Below are 22,910 nucleotides of genomic sequence, written 5' to 3'. Positions count from 1 at the left end.
AACACCTCGACAACCTCGGTGTGGCCCAAGACTTGCCATAGAATCTAAAACACATACACATCAACTCACGGTGTGCCGTGGCCGCACACATCCTCCGTGTTCTGTTGGGGATGTAAGACACTGAGGGATCACACTTAGACATTTTCCTTCTCCAGCCCCTGGCAGCATCACCTGTGACGTGTTCACGTCAACGTCACACTTTACCTATGAACCAAGCCGGCAGCCTATCTCCCCCTGAGGCAGACTTCACCTGAGGCAAATAATGAGACAAAATCAAACTATCAACTGTTGGCTGGGTTTTGTGGTCCCCTCACACCTCGGCTTGGTTCTGTGGTCCCCTCACACCTCGGCTGGGTTCTGTGGTCCCCTCACACCTCGGCTTGGTTCTGTGGTCCCCTCACACCTCGGCTTGATTCTGTGGTCCCCTCACACCTCGGCCTCATGCAAGTCCTCACGACTGTCTCGCTAAATGATTCGCTAAATGAATCACCTGTGACAATGGCGACCTTTGATGTGTAGGAACCGATGGTGGGGTTAATGCAACCGTGACTTGTACACAGTAATGTCAGACGTCCGTCTTTATACATAGAGAGACGTGTGTGTGTGTGTTGGGTCACGTGCCACAAAGGGTCCCTAGCGTGGGGGTAGGGTGCTGGTGGTGACGCACTCACCACACACACACACACACACACACACATCCCACCCATCATGACTCACCACACAGCATCTCTCACGTATCTTGAACGCGTCAACCTAACATTTGATTGATCCAGACAGAGGATTGCAGGACCCTCCCCACGTGCCCACCAGAGCTGACCATCACCAGCCGTGTTTACCTCAGTGTCCAGGTGAGCGTCAGCTCCACCTCCAACACCGCTGGCGTCTCCTGACGGCTGACGTTGGCTCGAGTCTATGCTGATAAATGCTTCTCCCCCACCCCTCCACACACACACACACACACACACGCAAGAGGGAAGACGTGGTACGTATATACACAAGGTTTAGCGTCGGGGCTACACGGGTGTAAAACTCGCTCCCTGCAAGTTGTAATGACACATTTACCACAAGAACTGGCTGCACTCGCACCTTGATATGTTTACATATGATGCCAAGGTCATGAGACAGGAAAAAAAAAGGGGGGAGAATTGCATCAAATTGCAAAGGGACTGAGACAGACCCTGAGACTGGAAGAAGATAAATGGTTGATGGAATTCACCGCGGGGTAAATGTGAAGTAATGAGGAGATACCGAGTGCAAGATGGGGCCTCTGTATGAATGCATCCAGCAGGATATAAGCTGCAGGAAGGTTTATGTGTGTGAGAGATGACTTGGCAGACAACATTGTACCTGCTAAAAGATAGACCTACCGCCAGCCAGAAGTCCCCATCTTAGAAGAATAGTGATGGAGAGAAACTGGTGTGTTGGCAAGTACTGAATCGTCTTCAAAAAACATGTACATTAAACTGTTCACACTGTACATGAAGCCATCAATCCTAGAAGCATTGTTCTTCTCAAGATTGGTCATCGTACTTTACAAAGAACTGGTAGAGAAGGTCCAGAGGAGGACAGTAAAGTTGGTGCCAGGAGTGAGAGAGCCGAGTTACGGCCATCAATTTTGTCCGCCATTGACGAGTGACGACAATAATGTGTAACTTTCAACACCCACTTGATGTCGGCGGTGGTCGCTTCTGCGGAGGATGCAAGGACAGCACAGCCAGGGGCCACATAACATGAAGCAACAGCTTTGTTAGAGAAGATGTACGGAGGTACCATTATGGTATGAGAATGGTGTATGGCTGGAATACACTTGAGTTATGACTATTACCAATGTGGAAACCACACGAGAGGTGAAGTAGTTGTATGATGGGAGACAGCTCATGGTAGGGCTCTCACGTGTGTGTGGTTCGGTGTGGTGAAGAACATGCTTCGTTGTGAAGAACATGTTTCATTGTGGTGAAGAACATGGTTCGGTGAGGTGAAGAACATGGTTCGGTTAGGTGAAGAACATGTTTCATTGTGGTGAAGAACATGGTTCGGTGAGGTGAGGAACATGGTTCGCGGAGGTGATGAACATGGTTCATTGTGAAGAACATGGTTCGGTGTCGTGAAGAACATGGTTCGTTGTGGTGAAGAACATGGTTCGGTGTGGTGAAGAACATGGTTCGTTGTGGTGAAGAACACGGTTCGTTGTGGTGAAGAACATGGTTCGTTTTGGTGAAGAACATGGTTCGTTGTGGCGAAGAACATGGTTCGGTGATGTGAAGAACATGGTTCGGTGAGGTGAAGAACACGGTTCGTTGTGGTGAAGAACACGGTTCGTTTTGGTGAAGAACATGGTTCGGTGAGGTGAAGAATATGGTTTCTTCGATGTCATGAACATGGTTCTCGCGAAATTGTAACTGGTGACAAAAGTAATGTTTGAAAAAGAAGTTACACATGGCCTTCCAGTGTCAACATTGTGGTTGAGCAGTGGCCGTGGCATCGCATAGCTTCTGTTTTATATAAGAACAATACGAGCGTTCCTATGGTAGACACTGCTAGATGTATGGATGATACGTGACGTGTTTAAAGTGGTAAATATATCTTTAAATTCCTTCATGCCATCCGCGCTCAGGATGCAGTTCTATGCTCAAGTGATAACAATTCAACATTCGCCATCGACAGACAGAGAATGTGTTTATAATGCACCCAGAATGACTGGATCCTTCAAGGAAGAGATCAGCTCGCAAGTGTGACGAGTGTCCGGTGTCTGCAGCAGTCAATGTCGCGCTCTGGCGTCGTTCTTAATCTTCCGTGAGACCCGTCCTGGGCCACCACGACCAACACCAGGGTCTCACTCACCCAGCGATCGATGAAGCAGCGAATGATCATCCCCCTCAGGCTAAGGCTTCAGGACCCATGCTAAAGCTTCTGCAGTCCCGACCGTCATACATATGTCTCTCTCTCTCTCTCTCTCTCTCTCTCTCTCTCTCTCTCTCTCTCTCTCTCTCTCTCTCTCTCTCTCTCACAGGCACTGCTCGCATGGACATCCTCTCTGGTGTCTAGAATTTGTGGTAGACAGACGGTAATCTGTCAAGTCCGTCCCGCGTCACTGGCCTGTCTACAGAGGCTCCAACGCCCCATTGTACACCCGTACACCCCGATAGGTCGTAGGTGGCTATGGGCGTTCCCCCTCGCCATGCACCACTGTCCATGCCCCTCATGACGGGAGTGTGGCCACGTAGTGTGTGGGTGGGTGGGTGGGTGGTGAGCCACACTATCACCCGCCCTGATCCAGGGTGTAGAGGGTGGGTGGGCAGCCCACCGGTGACCCACCTGGCGGCGTCTGCCACACTTACTATGCCCACCACATCGTCTTACAGTGGAGCAGTCCATCTCCGGCTTAACCCCACCCCCGCCCGGCCTCCCCTCCCCTCAGTAGGCGGGCGGCGGACAACCTGCCCTAAGGGGAGGGGTGTAGCAAGCCACCCCTGGGGGGGGGGGTGATTCCCCCAGGAGAGAGAGAGAGAGGGGTGTAGCCACTGACCCCTGGAGGTGATGCCCCCAGGGGAGGGGTGTCACCAGTGACCCCTGGGACAGCGTTGTGACAGCAGTTCTTCTACAACACACACCAGGGGGGACACCTTCCCTCACGTCATGTTGTGTTGTGTCCTGGCCACAACACACACCTCGGGGGACACCTTCCCTCACGTCATGTTGTGTTGTGTCCTGGCCACAACACACACCTCGGGGGACACCTTCCCTCACGTCATGTTGTGTTGTGTCCTGGCCACAACACACACCTCGGGGGACACCTTCCCTCACGTCATGTTGTGTTGTGTCCTGGCCACAACACACACCTCGGGGGACACCTTCCCTCACGTCATGTTGTGTTGTGTCCTGGCCACAACACACACCTCGGGGGACACCTTCCCTCACGTCATGTTGTGTTGTGTCCTGGCCACAACACACACCAGGGGGGGACACCTTCCCTCACGTCATGTTGTGTTGTGTCCTGGCCACAACACACACCAGGGGGGGGACACCTTCCCTCACGTCATGTTGGGTTGTGTCCTGGCCACAACACACACCAGGGGGGACACCTTCCCTCACGTCATGTTGTGTTGTGTCCTGGCCACAACACACACCTCGGGGGACACCTTCCCTCACGTCATGTTGTGTTGTGTCCTGGCCATAACACACAACAGGGGGGGATACCCTCCCTCACGTCATGTTGTGTTGTGTCCGGGCCACAACACACACCAGGGGGGACACCTTCCCTCACGTCATGTTGTGTTGTGTCCTGGCCACAACACACACCTCGGGGGACACCTTCCCTCACGTCATGTTGTGTTGTGTCCTGGCCACAACACACACCTCGGGGAGACACCTTCCCTCACATCATGTTGTGTCTTGACCACAACACACGACCGACGTCTATAGTCAACCTACTGTGTGTTAAGTCTTGTGTTTTATTTCTCTGATACACTTCCGGAGTGTTGTTGTGGTACTGGTGTGGCGGGTCTGTGGTAGCGCTGGAGTGTTGTTGTGGTACTGGTGTGGCGGTGTCTGTGGTAGGGCTGGAGTGTTGTTGTGGTACTGTTGTGGCGGTGTCTGTGGTAGAGCTGGAGTGTTGTTGTGGTACTGGTGTGGCGGTGTCTGTGGTAGAACTGGAGTGTTGTTGTGGTACTGGTGTGGCGGTGTCTGTGGTAGAGCTGGAGTGTTGTTGTGGTACTGGTGTGGCGGTGTCTGTGGTAGAGCTGGAGTGTTGTTGTGGTACTGGTGTGGCGGTGTCTGTGGTAGAGCTGGAGTGTTGTTGTGGTACTGGTGTGGCGGTGTCTGTGGTAGAGCTGGAGTGTTGTTGTGGTACTGTTGTGGCGGTGTCTGTGGTAGAGCTGGAGTGTTGTTGTGGTACTGGTGTGGCGGGTCTGTGGTAGAGCTGGAGTGTTGTTGTGGTACTGGTGTGGCGGTGTCTGTGGTAGAGCTGGGGTGTTGTTGTGGTACGGTACTGGTGTGGTAGGTCTGTGGTAGAGGCGGATGTCTATAGTAACTGTGGATTATATAGTTTGTCTGTCTGGCGTGACGTGGTGACGCACATTGTCGGTCCTGCAGCTGTGTGGTGGTGACGTGAAGTGACGCACACGGCCGGTCCTGCAGCTGTGTGGTGGTGGTGACGTGACGAGACGTGTCGCACATGGTCGGTCATGCAGCTGTGTGGTGGTGACGTGACGTGACGCACACGGCCGGTCCTGCAGCTGCGTGTGTGGTGGTGGTGACGTGACGAGACGTGACGCACACGGTCTGTCCTGCACTGTGTGTGTGGTGGTGACATGACGTGACGCACACGGTCAGTCCTGCAGCTGTGTGTGTGGTGGTGGTGACGTGACGTGACGCACACGGTCGGTCCTGCAGCTGTGTGTGGTGGTGGTGATGTGACGTGACGTGACGCACACGACCGGTCCTGCAGCTGTGTGGTGGTGGTGACGTGACGCACACGGCCGGTCCTGCAGCTGTGTGTGGTGGTGGTGGAGACGTGACGTGACGCACACGGCCGGTCCTGCAGCTGTGTGTGTGGTGGTGACATGACGTGACGCACACGGTCAGTCCTGCAGCTGTGTGTGTGGTGGTGGTGACGTGACGTGACGCACACGGTCGGTCCTGCAGCTGTGTGTGGTAGTGGTGATGTGACGTGACGTGACGCACACGACCGGTCCTGCAGCTGTGTGGTGGTGGTGACGTGACGCACACGGCCGGTCCTGCAGCTGTGTGTGGTGGTGGTGGTGACGTGACGTGACGCACACGGCCGGGTCCCGCAAGTGGGTTGACGCGTGCTCCATCCAACCAAGGTGTTTACCCCTGGCTGGGATTAAAGGAGAGTGGGGTGGTGGTGGAGCAGAGGGACAATCGTAGGTGATTTGGGATCCCATGTACCCAGGCATGAGGCGGGTGCGCGCGCGCGCTCCGTCTGTGTGTGTGTGTGTGTGTGTTTACACCCACGCTTGGTCTTGCTCGTCACAAATCGTCGGTCGTTTCCGCAAACGAGGCGCTTCTCTGGCCTAGTGAAGGGGACCCCCTCCCCTCTCCCTCCCGTCTTCCTGTTATTACTCTCCCTCTCCCTCTCACTCGACTATTTTTTTTTCTTTTTTTTTTGATGGTGTGGTTGTGAGCGGGACGACGAGAGTAAGTAACGCGGAAGAGTGGTGGCAGCAGCAGACTTGTACAATGTAAAGACCTGTGGTGTAGGTTGGCTGGATACGCCTTTCTAGAGGGGGGGGGATGTTATTTTTAATACCAGGATGTACTGGTGTGTGTGTGTGTGTGTGTGTGTGTGTGTGTGTGTTGGAACAACTTGTTAAGCACTTGTTGCAGAGTGCGCGTGGCGTGGTGAGTGTTTCTCGACGTTTCTCTCACGATTCTGATAAGGTTGGGCCAGGCAGTCAGACTGAGCCATCCAGTTTGTCGTAGGGAAAAAATCTGTCAGCACGTTAACACTTGTTGATCCATGGCGTCTTGGCAACGGCTCTCTCCCTTGTATATCAGTTGACTGCTGTACGTCTTGTGTCTCTTTCTTGTACCTTCTTTCCTGATGATCTGATCATGACACGAAAGTACACTTGAGAATTTATCATGTTTCATTTTTCTCGTGGTTATCAGCAAATAGTAGATCACGCGAACCACTGAACTATTGCCCTATTGCAGTATATATATATATATATATATATATATATATATATATATATATATATATATATATATATATATATATATAGGAAGAGAGGAAAGTGATTGGTTCTCAGTGAATGTAGGTTTGCGGCAGGGGTGTGTGATGTCTCCATGGTTGTTTAATTTGTTTATGGATGGGGTTGTTAGGGAGGTGAATGCAAGAGTTTTGGAAAGAGGGGCAAGTATGAAGTCTGATGGGGATGAGAGAGCTTGGGAAGTGAGTCAGTTGTTGTTCGCTGATGATACAGCGCTGGTGGCTGATTCATGTGAGAAACTGCAGAAGCTGGTGACTGAGTTTGTTAAAGTGTGTGAAAGAAGAAAGTTAAGAGTAAATGTGAATAAGAGCAAGGTTATTAGGTACAGTAGGGTTGAGGGTCAAGTCAATTGGGAGGTGAGTTTGAATGGAGAAAAACTGGAGGAAGTGAAGTGTTTTAGATATCTGGGAGTGGATCTGGCAGCGGATGGAAACATGGAAGCGGAAGTGGATCATAGGGTGGGGGAGGGGGCGAAAATTCTGGGAGCCTTGAAGAATGTGTGGAAGTCGAGAACATTATCTCGGAAAGCAAAAATGGGTATGTTTGAAGGAATAGTGGTTCCAACAATGTTGTATGGTTGCGAGGCGTGGACTATGGATAGAGTTGTGCGCAGGAGGATGGATGTGCTGGAAATGAGATGTTTGAGGACAATGTGTGGTGTGAGGTGGTTTGATCGAGTAAGTAACGTAAGGGTAAGAGAGATGTGTGGAAATAAAAAGAGCGTGGTTGAGAGAGCAGAAGAGGGTGTTTTGAAATGGTTTGGTCACATGGAGAGAATGAGTGAGGAAAGATTGACCAAGAGGATATATGTGTCGGAGGTGGAGGGAACGAGGAGAAAAGGGAGACCAAATTGGAGGTGGAAAGATGGAGTGAAAAAGATTTTGTGTGATCGGGGCCTGAACATGCAGGAGGGTGAAAGGAGGGCAAGGAATAGAGTGAATTGGAGCGATGTGGTATACCGGGGTTGACGTGCTGTCTGTGGATTGAATCAAGGCATGTGAAGCGTCTGGGGTAAACCATGGAAAGCTGTGTAGGTATGTATATTTGCGTGTGTGGACGTATGTATATACATGTGTATGGGGGTGGGTTGGGCCATTTCTTTCGTCTGTTTCCTTGCGCTACCTCGCAAACGCGGGAGACAGCGACAAAGCAAAAAGAAAAAAAAAAAAATATATATATATATATATATATATATATATATATATATATATATATATATATATATATTGGAAAGGATCACAATTGTGCGCGTGATCAAGTATATTCTCATAGGGTAAACCATGGAAAGTTTTGTGGGGCCTGGTTGTGGAAAGGGAGCTGTGGATTCGGTGCATTATACATGACAGCTAGAGACTGAGTGTGAACGAATGTGGCCTTTGTTGTCTTTTCCTATGTGGCGGGGTGGCGACGGGAATGAATAAGGACAGACTATGAATTATTTACATGTATATATATATGTATATGTCTGTGTGTGTATATATATGTATACGTTGAGATGTATAGGTATGTATATGTGCTGTGTGTGGACGTGTATGTATATACATGTGTATGTGGGTGGCTTGGGCCATTCTTTCGTCTGTTTCCTTGCGCTACCTCGCTAACACGGGAGACAGCGACAAAAGTATAATTATATATATATATATATATATATATATATATATATATATATATATATATATATATATATATATATATATATATATTCCTATGAGTCCACGGGGAAAATGAAACACGATAAGTTCCCAAGTGCACTTTCGTGTAATAATTACATCATCAGGGGAGAAACAAAAGACAAATATAAGTCAGTTGATATACATCGAAGAGACGAAGCTAGGACGCCATTTGGTAAACATGCGATTGTCCAAGACGTACAACGAGCGTTCATAAACTTATCATTTTACAAATTTTATCAATAATAGTTATCTAATTTGTATAGACCATCACTAATATCAAGATTATAATTCTTTGTGTATTCAATAATAGAAGATTCCATGATATTTCTCGTGGTGATAGAGTTAATAACTGAGATGGCATTACTCCAGTCAATACAAAAATCATAATTTTTATATATACATATATATATCATGCAAATCTCTAACAGCCAGGATCGAACCCGGGACTCCTGTGCAAGAGGCAGGAATGCTAACCAATAGGGTATGGGCCTGGCTAATAGGAATCAACTATTCGAATACTAAGTACTCAAATACCCTTCGTCTCACAATGGTGAGCAACGGGGTCTATACCAGTTATTTCCCAACTGGCGCACATAGCCAGCTGATAGCATTTTACCGAACCTAACTGTACAACGCGGACGTATATGACTACAAATAAAGTGCATAGAAACGCGCACCTTCATAGAACACACAAACCTCCAACAGTCAGGAGCGGGTTCGATCCTGGCTGTTGGAGGTTTGTATGTTCTATGAAGGTGCGTGTTTCTATGCACTTTATTCGTGTATATATATATATATATATATATATATATATATATATATATATATATATATATATATATATATATATATATATATATATATAACTGATTCCCGATGGTAGAAAGGTTATCGGAAGAAGGGAAGACAACAACAGAAAATGAGAATTCGCAATTTCCCTGTACACGTAGTGAACGATGTATCATACCGACCAACCCTCGTATGGCTGGTCTCCACACACAAACTATGGGAAGCAGCAGCCAGTCATGCAGTGCGGGGCCCAGGTCTCAGGAGCCAGGACACATGCGGGCAAATTACGGAAGCAGTGGAAAACTCAGATACCAGCAGAACAGAGAGGGGAGAACATCCGTAGGGAGGTGATGATGAGAGAGTGGTGGTGGTCGGAGGTAATGAACCAAGGCTCTGGGAAAGATGGGGTTTTTCTGTACACCGTGTCTGTGTCCTCTCCCAGGGTTTACCATATACATTTTGTCACGCTGCCTCTCTGAAATGTGTAGCAGCTGCGGTTATATTCTGTGTCGTAAGTTCTGTTCCTCAGAGAGAGAGAGAGAGAGAGAGAGAGAGAGAGAGAGAGAGAGAGAGAGAGAGAGAGAGAGAACGTTTCAGGAAGGAGTCCGACGACCACTAGAAGCATCAGGTATCTGGAAGTCGTGGAAACGTTGCCATAACATGCACAGACCCAGCAGTCGGTACACATGGGTGTGCGTCTGTGTATTCATGTTCAGCGTGAAAGACGAATCATTTTTGTTTATGTGCATGGTATGACGCGACCTGGAGGCCAGGTGGGTGGATGGGAACCATGGAGGACCTCCCTGCAGTGAGAGGGCGTGGCGGGTCCAGAGCAGACGCACGCCCGCGTGTACTGACTCAGCGCTGGGTCTGTGCATCTGTTGTGGCAACGTATCCACGACTTCCAGATACCTGATGCTTCTAGTGGTCGTCGGACCCCTTCCTGAAACGTTCTCTCTCTCTCTCTCTCTCTCTCTCTCTCTCTCTCTCTCTCTCTCTCTCTCTCTCTCTCTCTCTCTCTCTCTCTCTCTCTCTCTCTCTTCCCTAGCCTTTTCATCAATCACGTTGCGAGAGGCAACATTCCCCCACACGGCTGAGGTGGTGGTGGTGGGGTGTTGTGGCAACATATGTTTTCCTCTGGTGTAGTCAGCGTGCTCACTGGCCAGCTGGGTCACCGGGGTTGTCATGGTGGCTTCTGTTCCGTGTCACCCTCGGTGGGTGGGTGGGAGTCACGCGTGGGGACCTGGACTCACCAGCACTGACCTGGTGACGAGGGGGAGACCTGGACCATCAGGGGACCTGGACCATCAGGGGTCTTTCTCCTGTGATATTTCTGCTTTCAGAGGTCGGGTGTGCAAGCAGTGTGTGTGACACACCAGGGGAGGGAGGCAGTGTGTGTGTGACACACCAGGGGAGGGAGGCAGTGTGTGTGACACACCAGGGGAGGGAGGCAGTGTGTGTGACACACCAGGGGAGGGAGGCAGTGTGTGGGACACACCATGGGAGGGAGGCAGTGTATCACACCAGGGAAGGGAGGCAGTATGTGAGACACACTAGGGGAGGGAGGCAGTGTGTGAGACACACCATGGAAGGGAGGCAGTGTGTAAGACACACCAGGGGAGGGAGGTAGTGTGTGAGACACACCAGGGGAGGGAGGTAGTGTGTGAGACACACCAGGGGAGGGAGGCAGTGTGTGAGACACACCAGGGGAGGGAGGCAGTGTGTGAGACACACCAGGGAGGGAGGCAGTGTGTGAGACACACCAGGGGAGGGAGGTAGTGTGTGAGACACACCAGGGGAGGGAGGTAGTGTGTGAGACACACTAGGGGAGGGAGGCAGTGTGTGAGACACACTAGGGGAGGGAGGCAGTGTGTGAGACACACCAGGGGAGGGAGGCAGTGTGTGAGACACACCAGGGAAGGGAGGCAGTGTGTGGGACACACCAGGGGAGGGAGGCAGTGTGTGAGACACACCAGGGTAGGGTGGCAGTGTGTGAGACACACCAGGGGAGGGAGGCAGTGTGTCACACCAGGGGAGGGAGGCAGTGTGTGAGACACATCTGGGGAGGGAGGCGCAGTGTGTGAGTAATGTGGTGTGAGCCCTTGAGTTCCCTGGCCACCTGTACGTCTCATAATGAGCCACTTCCCCCCCAGCCTAGTGGAGCCCAACCACTCACAATGATCCCTTCCCTTCAGCTGGTCGTGTCACAACCCCCCCCCCCCCCCACACTCCCTCTACACTAGACGTAAGCCTCCTCACAACGTGCGAGGCGAAGTGTTGCTAGATGTGACATGAGTGTTGGTGTCGGGCATGGAGCCGGGGCAGCCGAGGTGCACAAGGTGCCAAGACACACACGGTGTGGAGAGGCTAGTATTTCGTGTGCGTTGGGCAGCGGCTCAGCCTTATGGTCACTTACCTGATAGCCGTTCAATCTATACTCATTCACTCACTCTGTGTGTGTCAAGGTTCGTACCGTCGTGTGTGTGTGTGTGTGTCGAGGGTCGTACCGTCGTGTGTGTGTTTGTGTCAAGGGTCGTACCGTCGTGTGTGTGTGTGTCAAGGTTCGTACCGTCGTGTGTGTGTGTGTGTGTGTGTGTGTGTGTGTGTGTGTGTCAAGGGTCGTACCGTCGTGTGTGTGTGTGTGTCTGTGTCAAGGGTCGTACCGTCGTGTGTGTGTGTGTGTGTGTGTGTGTGTGTGCGCGCGCCCAAGGGTCGTACCGTACTGCTACATGAGTTATGTGTACCACATCCTGCAGTAGTATGTCTACAGGTGGGGCTTCTGGGAGAGCCTTCATCACCAGCTGACTGAGGTGCCGTCACCATGTATACGCTGCAACCCTACACTAAAGGGCAACCCTACACTAAAGGGAGACTGGGTATGAGTTCTTTCCTCCTCCTCCTAATCTTCTTCTTCTTCTTCTTCTTCTTCTTCTTCTTCTTCTTCTTCTTCTTGATATAGTCGTGTCCTAGCTATAACATTTCTACTAATAATGGTAATATTGGTAATAATGATAATAGTAATAATGATAATTATAATGATAATGATAAAGATAATAAAATAATAATAATAATAATAATAATAATAATGATAATAGTTGTTGTAGTACTAGCACTGTAATAGTAATAATGTGATGTTCAGTTTCATCATCATCCTAATGATATAATTGGTAACAACCATGATGATGGCACGTAACAAATGACGTGGGGTTTCTTAAGAGTGGAAGAGCGTGACACAGACACCAGATGTGTGCAGTTTCTGTGGCACATCGTGCCCACATCCCCAAGTCATGTTGCTTGATAAGGTAAAATGGTGAGGTAAAGAAGAACGAGCGGATGAATCTGGGTTGCAGCAGATGTCTGTAGACCCAACACTTGACAGAGGAAGGTTAACTGGAGGACGAAAGAAGGAAGAGAACTCTGCAGCTTTGTTGTAAGAGGGAAGCAGGACTCATATACCGTTCATCCTCGTGTGGTAGCTCTCCACACGGAAACTATGGGATGCAGCAACCAGCCGCGTGTTGTGAGTCTTGTACTAGATTCTTTAAAATATTTTGACAGCAGCTGGCGCGTGTATTATGAGGTCTGTACCGCTAGGTTTATATAGTGAACATTTACAGCTTCTAAGATTATCCTCTCTTAATTCAAACACTCGAACTGTTCAAACCTATTGGTGTTGTTTTAGTAATGATAGTATCAGGGATCTTACTATCTGTAGTAGAAGTGGCTAGAACAATAGTAGTTTTATTGTATAAGTAGGAAATGGATAGTTGTAGTGGCAACTTGTAATACAAGTAGAACCACTGATAGTTGTAACGACAATAGTTCAGCATTTCAGATGTAGCAGTAGCAGGTGGGTATCACTGTGTTTGGTATTCGGTCACACGTACCATTTATGTCTAGTGGCATACAACTACAGGGGTACTGGGCGCCACCCCATACTGTTCAGGGGTACTGGGTGCCACCCCATACTGTTCAGGGGTACTGGGTGCCACCCCATACTGTTCAGGGGTACTGGGTGCCACCCCATACTGTTCAGGGGTACTGGGTGCCACCCCATACTGTTCAGGAGTACTGGGTGCCACCCCCGTTCTGTTCAGGGGTACTGGCTGCCACCTTATACTCTTGAGGAGGACCGATTGCTTCACCTGGCTTTCCCATGAAGTGATATAACCCAATGCTCTCGATAACGTCACATGTTGTTTGTCAGGATGGCTCCTATCACTACCTGAGGGATAATGACCCTGGGGAACCCAGGCCGGGCCACGACGTCTCCCTGGAGTCGACGTGGCTGCGATCGGAACCATGGACGCGGGAGTGGGTCTAGGTTAGGGTGGGTGATGGAGGGCGAAGTTCTGGAATCACTGAAGAATGTGTGTGTGCAAAGAGAGATCGTTGTGTGTGAGGTCAAGAAGGGGTATGTTTGAAGGTATAGTAGTCCCAATATTATTGCATGGATGCGAGGTATGGGTCATAGACAAGGCTTTACTGAGGTTGGATGTGTTGGAAATGAAATGTTTGAGGACAATATGTAGTATGAGTTGGTTTGATCGAGTAAGTAGTGGAAGAGCAAGAGAGATGTGTGGTAATGAAAAGAGTGTGGTTGAGAGAGTAGAAGAGGGTGTGCTGAAATGGTTTGGACATATGGAGAGAATGAGTGAGGAAAGATTGACAAAGAGGATATATGTGTCAGAGGTGGAGGGAACAAGAAGCGGGAGACCAAATTGGAGGTGGAAGGATGGAATGAAAAAGATTTTGAGCAATCGGGGCCTGAACTAGCAGGAGGGTGAAAGGCGTGCACGGAATGGAGTGAATTGGAAATATGTGGTATACTGGGGTCTACGTGCTGTCAGTGGACCAAAACAGGGCATGTGAAACGTCCGGGGTAAACCATGGAAAGGTCTGTGGAGCCTGGATGTGGATAGGGAGCTGTGGTTTCAATGCATACCATATGACAGCTAGAGACTGGATGTGAGCGAATGCCGCCTTTCTTCATTTGTTCCTGGCGCAACCTCGCTAACGTAGGAAACTGCGATGAAGAGCGAAACGAAAGGAATATATAATGTTTAACTTTGTAAGGACGACAACCCCACACTTGAAGGGCTTAGCCTTTGACTTGACCTGTACGGATCAGGTCATAATCCAGGTCATCATGTCCAAGGGTCGTTCCGTAGTTCCCGAAGGTCACACCGTCGTGCTTTAAGAATGAGTAAAAGAGTGTCAGATCCACTTTCCAAGCGGTCTGTCTCGTGGGTCTCGTCCACCTGACCCCAGGCGGCCTGTCTCGTAGGTCTCGTCCACCTGACCCTAGGCGGCCTGTCTCGTGGGTCTCGTCCACCTGACCCCAGGCGACCTGTCTCGTAGGTCTCGTCCACCTGACCCCAAGCGGTCTGTCTCGTAGGTCTCGTCCACCTGACCCCAGGCGGCCTGTCTCAAGGGTCTCGTCCACCTGACCCCAGGCGGCCTGTCTCAAGGGTCTCGCCCACCTGACCCCAGGAAGCAATGTCTCGCGTCGCAGTCCGCCACACGTCACCTGGGGCGTGAAGAAGGCATCTGGGGACTTCCCTCCCCAGACGACAGACCCTAGGGAGGTTAGGTTAGGTTCCACCTCTTGTATGTACAGATCTCTGGCTGCCAGCGTGGCATGGGGAACCACAACACATGGTGTGTGTGTGTGGCTGAGGGATCTTGACGGGATGTCTTTCTTTCTCTACGCCCGAAAAGCTTTGGAACCCCTCTACCTTCTCAGTGTCTTCCCCCAGCGCCTACCACCTAACCCTTTTCTAAATGGAAGATTTTTCCAAAACTCAGATTTCGTCTCCTCTCCTTGCCTCTCCCTCTCTCGCCCTTTATCTCGTCTGCGGTCTGGGTTGGACGAGGACCGTCGTCTTGTTATGTCTGGACTTGCTCAGAATGCTAATTGATCATACGATTTTAAGTTGTGTTTAATGGATGTGTGTGTGTGTGTGTGTGTGTGTGTGTGTTTGTGTGTGTGTGTGTGTGTGTGTGTGTGTGTATGTGTGTGTCCAGACACTTCTATGGACGGGGTCCCAGGAGTGTGAGGTGCCCCCTGGGTGGACGGGGTACCAGCAGCATCCTTTACCTGGCTCTTGCGACACGAGTAGCCGGATGGTACCCATCATGGGAGGCAGGTATGCCCCCAACCCACCCCCCACGTTCCTGTCCCATGCCTCCCTCCCATGTCCCTGTCCCACGGCTCCGTCCCATGCCTCTCTCGCATGTCTCCCTGTCCCACGGCTCCCTCCTATGCCTCTCTCACATGTCCATGTCCCATGACCCCATCCCACATCTCTTTCTCCCAAGCTTGACAGGTCATGTATCTCAGGTCCCCAAGTACTCTTGACCTTCACGCTGTTGTGTTTTACTGACCTCGTTTGTCGTCGCTTCCTTCCTTGTCTCTGTTATCCCTGGTATGAAGCTGCGTTTGACTGTCGTTCCATGTGTTAATTTCATCCCTATAAACATCTCATCCATACATATTAACATTTTACCGAGGATAGTACATAAGATATATAAAAAACTCTTATTGACAGTGTGGTCCTCAATATATTCAAAGGTTCTCAGTTGACGACAGGAACCCTTATCTTTTGTTTACTTAACCTTGTTCTAACACTTTTTTTTGTGTGTGGGTCTTACCCAAGCGCTTCCTGTGTTTACTCTTGGTTCTCACTACTTTTCTCAGTGGCCGAAGTCTCTTGAAACTCAAGTCTCACTGGTTTCCGTATGTCATAACTGGTGTCGTCTGCTTCTGCCTTATTTATACCCAGCACGTTCATCTGGCCTATATTGTGTTCTTAATAGCATCTACCTTTCTCTTCTCCATCAGTATTATGTTCTTAGATTTTCTTGGTCTTTTGTATACCAAATCACAGTCTCTTGATAGTTACTAAACATTTTTTTACACTATTTCATTTCTACAGAGCTCGTTCTGATTCGCTGTTCATATATATATATATATATATATATATATATATATATATATATATATATATATATATATATATATATATATATATATATGACGGATCCGGAGTGATGATATCCCTCCGGCTTGGTAAAAACCCTGATAATATTGACCTGTTTAGTACGATGACTAAATATCTGAGAGTGCGACGTTTTGATTAACCCCGTGACTGCGATGCCTTGCCGTCAGTGTGATGACTTTGGTCACTGTACTCAGGGGTCATCAACGTAATCGAGAATCAGGTCATCGTACTCGAGGGGATCAACATATGAACTCTTGTATTGAAAAGCTTAATCTTATTCGTTGCTCACACTTTATAAAATGATGTGGTCAGTAAAGCCATTTACAATGGCCATATCCCGTACACCATTACGTAGTATCTGTCTATGTATGACAATGGCCAGGTTTTTTTTTTTTTTTTTACAGAGCGCTGGCCGCTCTCCCGCCGACCCACTCCACACATATGGACAAGCCATGAAAATGTGCTGTGAAACACGAGCTAGGTAGTAGTCCCGCGGCTAGGCTAACAAGGTCGGGGTGGTCGCTCTAGCGGGGGGGGAGCCTGGCCATCGCAGGGTTATGAAATTTATATCAGTCTCTTTAGCACGACGGTACAACCTATTATCATGATAACACTGTTGTACATCAAGACGGTACGATCTTTTATGATGAAACCTTTCACTCTAAATACTTGCGAAGCAGTCGTTAACCCGACCCGTCTGGGTCAGGCCAAAGGTCACGCCTTCACAACCTAATGGTCATACTAGCTTGCTGAGTAGTATTGTACCCAGAGAGTTAAAAGTATCGTATCACACGGAACCAAGGTTATCGTGGTCAACCACGCTCCACACATCGTGACTAGCAAAGCCCCCATCCCTACCATTGTGAATAACTTCACTACATTTGTGTTCAGTACTGATTAACGCACCCTCCCCTATATCACTTTTTTATATTATGTATTTTTCAATCCCAGCTTTTTGCTACAGCCACAGCAACCCGTTAACTATTATTATTATTATTATTATTATTATTATTATTATTATTATTATTATTATTTATCCCTGGGGATAGGGGATTAAGAATACTTCCCACGTATTCCCTGCATGTCGTAGAAAGGCGACTAAAAGGGGACGGAGCGGGGGGGCTGGAAATCCTCCCCTCTCGTTTTTTTTTTTTTTTTTAATTTTCCAAAAGAAGGAACAGAAGGGGGTCAGGTGAGGATATTCCACAAAGGCCCAGTCCTCTGTTCTTAACACTACCTCGCTAACGCGGGAAATGGCGAAGTTTGAAAGATTATTATCATTATTATTATTAGTAGTAGTAGTATCATTAGTATTTTATCATTATTGTTATTGATAATAAAAGATATCGACAAATGCAAGTATTGGTCAGGTTCGGTTTAGCTGAATATCTCGATTTTTTTTTTATTAAAGAAAAGAGCCTTTACATATCGTAAGCAAACGCTAATCGACAAGACTTGAGTTGATCCATCAGGACAGAAAGGTGTACATCGGCTGAGATTTCGTGACTCCACTGTCAAACCATGGGAAACTGGTTCACATGATAATCAAATTGCCTTTTAAGATGCTACTGTCACAGTGTGTACAGAGGTTTAAAAAGCTATGTGATAGTAGAATGAGTTTAAGAGATGGGGGCCACAAGAGGGTAGAACTTCCTCTCTGTACTGTACAAATAGGTAATTTATACATACGTAATTTCTGAACAAATCACTGCTATTAGCAATCTGGGGAAATTCTTACGTCCGCGTAGTAGCGAGGGTGACTTTTTCTTTGCGATGGTCTCAACACCTTCAATTGCATAATGACATACGACTCAAACTCTGAACTTCTAAGGAAAAATAGCCCAATTAGCAGTCTTGCCTCGTCATCTACTGTTGACACATTCTGAAGGGATCAAAAGTAGTAACAACATAAAAGGAGAGTAAAATGGAAACTATGTGAAAGTGTCGAGTTCTTTTAATACTTCTGTTTGGAACGTTCCTCCGCCATTCTTCAAATATTTCAAATTCATTTTACATGTAGAACAGCAGGAGACTCATTCAAGCTATGTTAGAGGTAGAATTAGATTAAATGTGTATTTCGATTAAGGGAATAGGAGTACAAGATAATTTTATTAGTAACTTGCAAGGGTTTGGTAGCTGAGTGCGCAGCTTGGTAGGCACCTTTCCAAGCCTATCTGGCAACTTCCACGTTCTTCATTTCATTCTAACATTTTGTGTCTTTCGTATTAGAATATGCGTATTCTTCTGTCAAACTATTATATGCTGAATTTTTACATCATGAATAGAGTAGATTATTATCATAAAAATAAAAATGCAATAAGGATGATTGGCCTCTCTGCCTCCCATAGTGCGCCATTTAAATCCCAGCGAGGATGTGGGGTTTGTGCTGGGGAACTGTAGAGGACGCACAGCACTTCCACTGACTCTAATGGTCATGGCAGTGACGTAGAACATCTGCGGCATGTGGAAACTATAGCAGTTCGGACTTTCTATTATCATATTTACTCATACAGAAAAGTAAATTAGAGCAGTGCAAATGCAAGTAGATGTAGAGATGAAATACCGAGAAGTGTATGAGGATAAAAGGGAAACCGGTTTGCCAAGGGAAAATAATTGCATTTTTCGTTCAAACCAACATTTTAATCTTGCAATTAGTTTTTAACCATAGCATCAAGTTCAAGTAAGTCATTGACCACGGCAGTTTGCCTCCTACACAGAGTAATACAGAGAAGGGAATGTGCATATGCATTGATTAAGAGTTGTTTACACGAGCATCAAATAGTACTTGCGTGGATATTACAGCAAACAGATCTCAGCATTAGGAAGGAAAGTGGTTTTATTTCTCGTTTAGATCTAGGATATTCCTACAGAAACATATTATTTCTCGTTTAGATCTAGGGTATTCCTACAGAAACATTATTTCTCGTTTAGATCTAGGGTATTCCTACAGAAACATAGATAGTGATAGCCAGAATTCTACACCATTTGACTGCCTCAAATCGAAGATCAGAGAAAGAGCGCAGTAGGGCTGAACTTCGAGTACAACTATTTCCATGGCAACCGCACGCCTTCCCTGACTTGTTTGTTTACTTCTTTACATTTCATGTCTGCATGTTTTTCCAGTTTGGTTTATAGTATATATTGCGCGAGGGGCCCAGCTGATAGGTAAGGGGTGACGGTGATAGATAAGGGGTGACGGTCAACAGGAGTGTATATTGGACTGATTCTCATGAGGTTTATAGATAACAGTAATTATGGGGCAATTGCCACTGTTATGGGCCATCTTGATTTTGAACGAGCAGAGTTACTATACACTCGATCACGTTATCTCGCCAGCACAGGACAACCCACTGTTGTTGAAGCTCAAAATGAATGCATGAGGGGTAGGTGGATCCCATGTGGCTGTTGCGAATGTCAGTAATTGTTTTTGTTGTCAAGGATCATGTTACAATAACGATGACAACTCTTTGAGCACGACGGTACGATCCTGAATCATGGCACCGTACACAAGGCTCGTACCGTCATGTTTAGGGAGGTCAGCAGCTGTGGTGTATGTTATCACGAATAATTAGAGTCTGAAACTGTGGTGTAGTGAAATGCTTCTCTCGTCAGCTTGCGGGACGCCGACCTGCTGGTGAACTGCACCTCCCAGGACCAACCAGACCTACACCACCTTCGTTGGGTCGTCTACCAGGTCGTCTTCCCCGTCCTGGTCTCCCTAGGAGTTGTGGCCAACCTCCTCAACCTCATAGTGCTCTCCCGCCCCGCCATGAGAGGCGTCGCTTACAGGTGGGTCATGGTGGAGTGCAGATAGGTTGTAGTGCAGGTGGGTTGTGTGAGGCAGATGGGTCATGGTGGTTGTGTGGTGTAACGGGGTCATATTGGGTCGTGTGGTGTAAGGGGTCATATTGGGTTGTGTGGTGCAGGCAGGTCATAGTGCTTGTGTGGTGTAGGCATGGTGGGTTGTGTGGTGCTGGCGGATCTAATTCGGTTATGTGATGCCTGTGAGTCGGTGAGTGGTGAAGATGGTTGATGTTGGACTGTGTTTTCCAGGTGGGTTATTGTTGTGAGGTTAGATGTTGGGTTGTGTTTTCCAGGCGGGTTATTGTTGTGAGGTTGGATGTTGGGTTGTGTTTTCCAGATGGGTTATTGTTAAGTTGGATGTCGCTGGATAATACCAACGTTTTCTTGACCTGCAGGTACCTGAACCACCTGGCTGTAAGTGACCTGCTGTACCTGGTGTTCAACGTGCCCTTCTGCATGAGAGACTTCGCCTACATCTCAGAGATGAAGATGGTGTCGAAGCCTAGTGCCGTGTACTATGCCAACGTGGGCATCCCGCTGGTCAACATGTTCCTCACCATGAGCGAGTACATCGTGGTATGGCTCTCGTACGACCGGTGCCTCGCCGTCTGTAGTCCTCGCAAGTTCTCGGCCAAGCAGAGGCTGGAGGTCGTGAGGATACGGTGCAGTATGTCCCTGCTCCTCACCATGTTTGTCTACAGCTTGAGCCCCCTGCGCCAGACCTACCACTGCGAGGGCGTCGAGTGCTGCGTGACAGAGAGTGAATATGCGGATGAGCCTTGGTACATGGGCTACGAGTTCTTCAGGGAAATTTATTCGAGGTTTTTACCAGCCATGCTCGTCACTGCCTTCAACGTCGCCATTGTCGTAACTCTGAAACAGATCAAACGCGGACGGGAAGGTCCCGACGTGACCAACGAAGCTCGCGAGGAGAGAGAACGTAGGCTCTTCTTTCTTCTCATGGCCATCACGGTTCTCTTCTACATCTCCGCCTTCCCAAGCGCCATCTATAAAGTTCTTATGTTTAATGACATGACTTTCATTCCGTACTTCAGGGCTGTGGCTGATGTTCTAGAAGTTTCCGGCCACGTTTTCAATTTTGTTTTATACTTTCTGTTTAGTCCAGATTACCGTAAAACATTAGTTGATATGATATATCCTCACCAGCATTATAATAATGAATTCGCTATGTCGTCTACGGCCATTCCTCTATGAATGCCTCTTAGAATATAAAATTTGGAGATAAAGTATTTTTTTCAGAGTAGATAATATATGATATATTCTTGTATTATATAATTATGATTCACTTGCTGCCAAAGATAAGGCTCAGGATTTGCTAGCCTAGTGGCGGTAAGTGGTTCGTCTGGGTGTATGACTCCAGGAGGAGCCAACCCGCCTTCTTGCCGCGTGAGGTTAGTCCATATAGTGTCTTGGCTTCAGTGCAGACTCAAAGATAAGAATAATAAAAATACATTGTGTGTATTTCATTTAATGTATGGAGAGTGAAGATGTAAGACCCCATAAAGTTTCTGTAATGAACTAATCGAGGAACATATCCTACAGGAACAAGGCCACCTCTGCCATTGTGAGTGTAGCCTAACTAATGTGTGCTTCAATGAATTACAGACTCCAAGATACGAATGATGAAAATAATGTGTATTTCATCTATAAAAGAATCGAAGATGTAACAGCCCTTAAAATTTCTGTTGAATAATGAACTCAATATCAAGGGACATTAGTTATTTGTCTCTGAAACAAGAGAGAGAATCGGGCTGAAAAAAAAAAAATGTACGAGATTTTTTCAATATCCCTGGCACGTCTTGTTTTTTGACAGTCAATCCCCATCTTCCATTTATGATGATGAGGTTGTGTCCTGGCAACTTGATTTCAAGGCAAAACATATATTACTACGTCACCAGCTGGTCCGGTGATGAACAAATTACATATTTCAGGTTTATTTTGATCATTTATCATTTCCAGTGGATATTTTCCCTAACTTTACTGCTATGATTTTCAGCCATAATTGGTGTTGTTTATATCTATTTTATTTGATCCTAACATTCCATTTCTTAACTTATGCAATTGAATTAGTCGATCAAATCTTGATATACTTTTTTCCCAGTACATGTAACGATGTGTGTCCGTTGAGTTACTCTACAGGAAATCCTCTCCAGCAACCCTCAGGTGAAATCCCACTCTCCCTAGTGTAGGACTCTGGCTATCATGTAGCTGGACATACACAGAAAAACACATCTTCCTCACACATGATTCACCCACTCAGCTGCATGAAGTAAAATCTTAACATTAGACGGTGTTATGTGATGACTCAAAATCATTTATTGTGGATCTGTGTCCGACTTGATCATGACTATGTTCCCTTTGATCTCTACTGTATAATGGTATAACCACTTACTGTATTCTCTCAGAGAGTATTAAAGTCTGAATAACACTGTGGCTTTTAATATAGACCTGTTGATCTCAGTGGCTCTAAGGGTTTCTTAAAACTCACTGTTGTCTTGTTAACAGCCGAGAAAATAAGAACAAATGATGACCAGGTAATTGTCAACAATGTCCAACATCATCAAATAGACTGGAAAAAAATGTTATTTTTCTATCATTGTTCTTTATTATATTTGTAATAATCATATATTCTGATGTCTCTATCCCGTGGGCTGGTACATGTGCCTGGCCAATGGTAAATGTCAAGGTATCTTCTGTATGTTACTATGACTAGATTAACAGTATGCATTTAAAAAAATAACCCACAACCACTCAGATGAAAACCAAAATATCCCATAATCACAAATTTGCATCCAAATCACATAGAATCACTCACCAGTATACCGAAATAACATATCTTCACTCAAATGTGTTTCAAATTTTATATAATCACAAGTGTATAT

General features: G+C 47.3%; 1 protein-coding gene across 3 annotated transcripts in view; it reads left to right on the top strand.

Moving 5' to 3' along the window:
- The window catches only part of LOC139762754 (probable G-protein coupled receptor B0563.6), a 35,298-nt gene extending 12,842 nt beyond the window's left edge, over positions 1-22,456 (top strand). For 2 of the 3 annotated variants that reach the window (XM_071687859.1, XM_071687862.1), the window contains exons 2-3: positions 19,816-19,992; positions 20,403-22,456. In XM_071687859.1, coding sequence (XP_071543960.1) covers positions 19,816-19,992; positions 20,403-21,222 — 997 coding nt within the window. In that variant the 3' untranslated portion in view covers positions 21,223-22,456. Of the gene's footprint in view, positions 1-18,728; positions 19,587-19,815; positions 19,993-20,402 lie in introns of those variants that run through there. The other variant, XM_071687860.1, reaches the window with a different exon arrangement.
- The last annotated feature ends 454 nt before the right edge of the window (positions 22,457-22,910 follow it).

Source organism: Panulirus ornatus, chromosome 44, assembly GCF_036320965.1.
Source record: "Panulirus ornatus isolate Po-2019 chromosome 44, ASM3632096v1, whole genome shotgun sequence".
NCBI lineage: Eukaryota > Metazoa > Arthropoda > Malacostraca > Decapoda > Palinuridae > Panulirus > Panulirus ornatus.
Note: the sequence above shows the minus strand (reverse complement) of the source record. Positions and strands in the feature narration are given on the sequence as shown.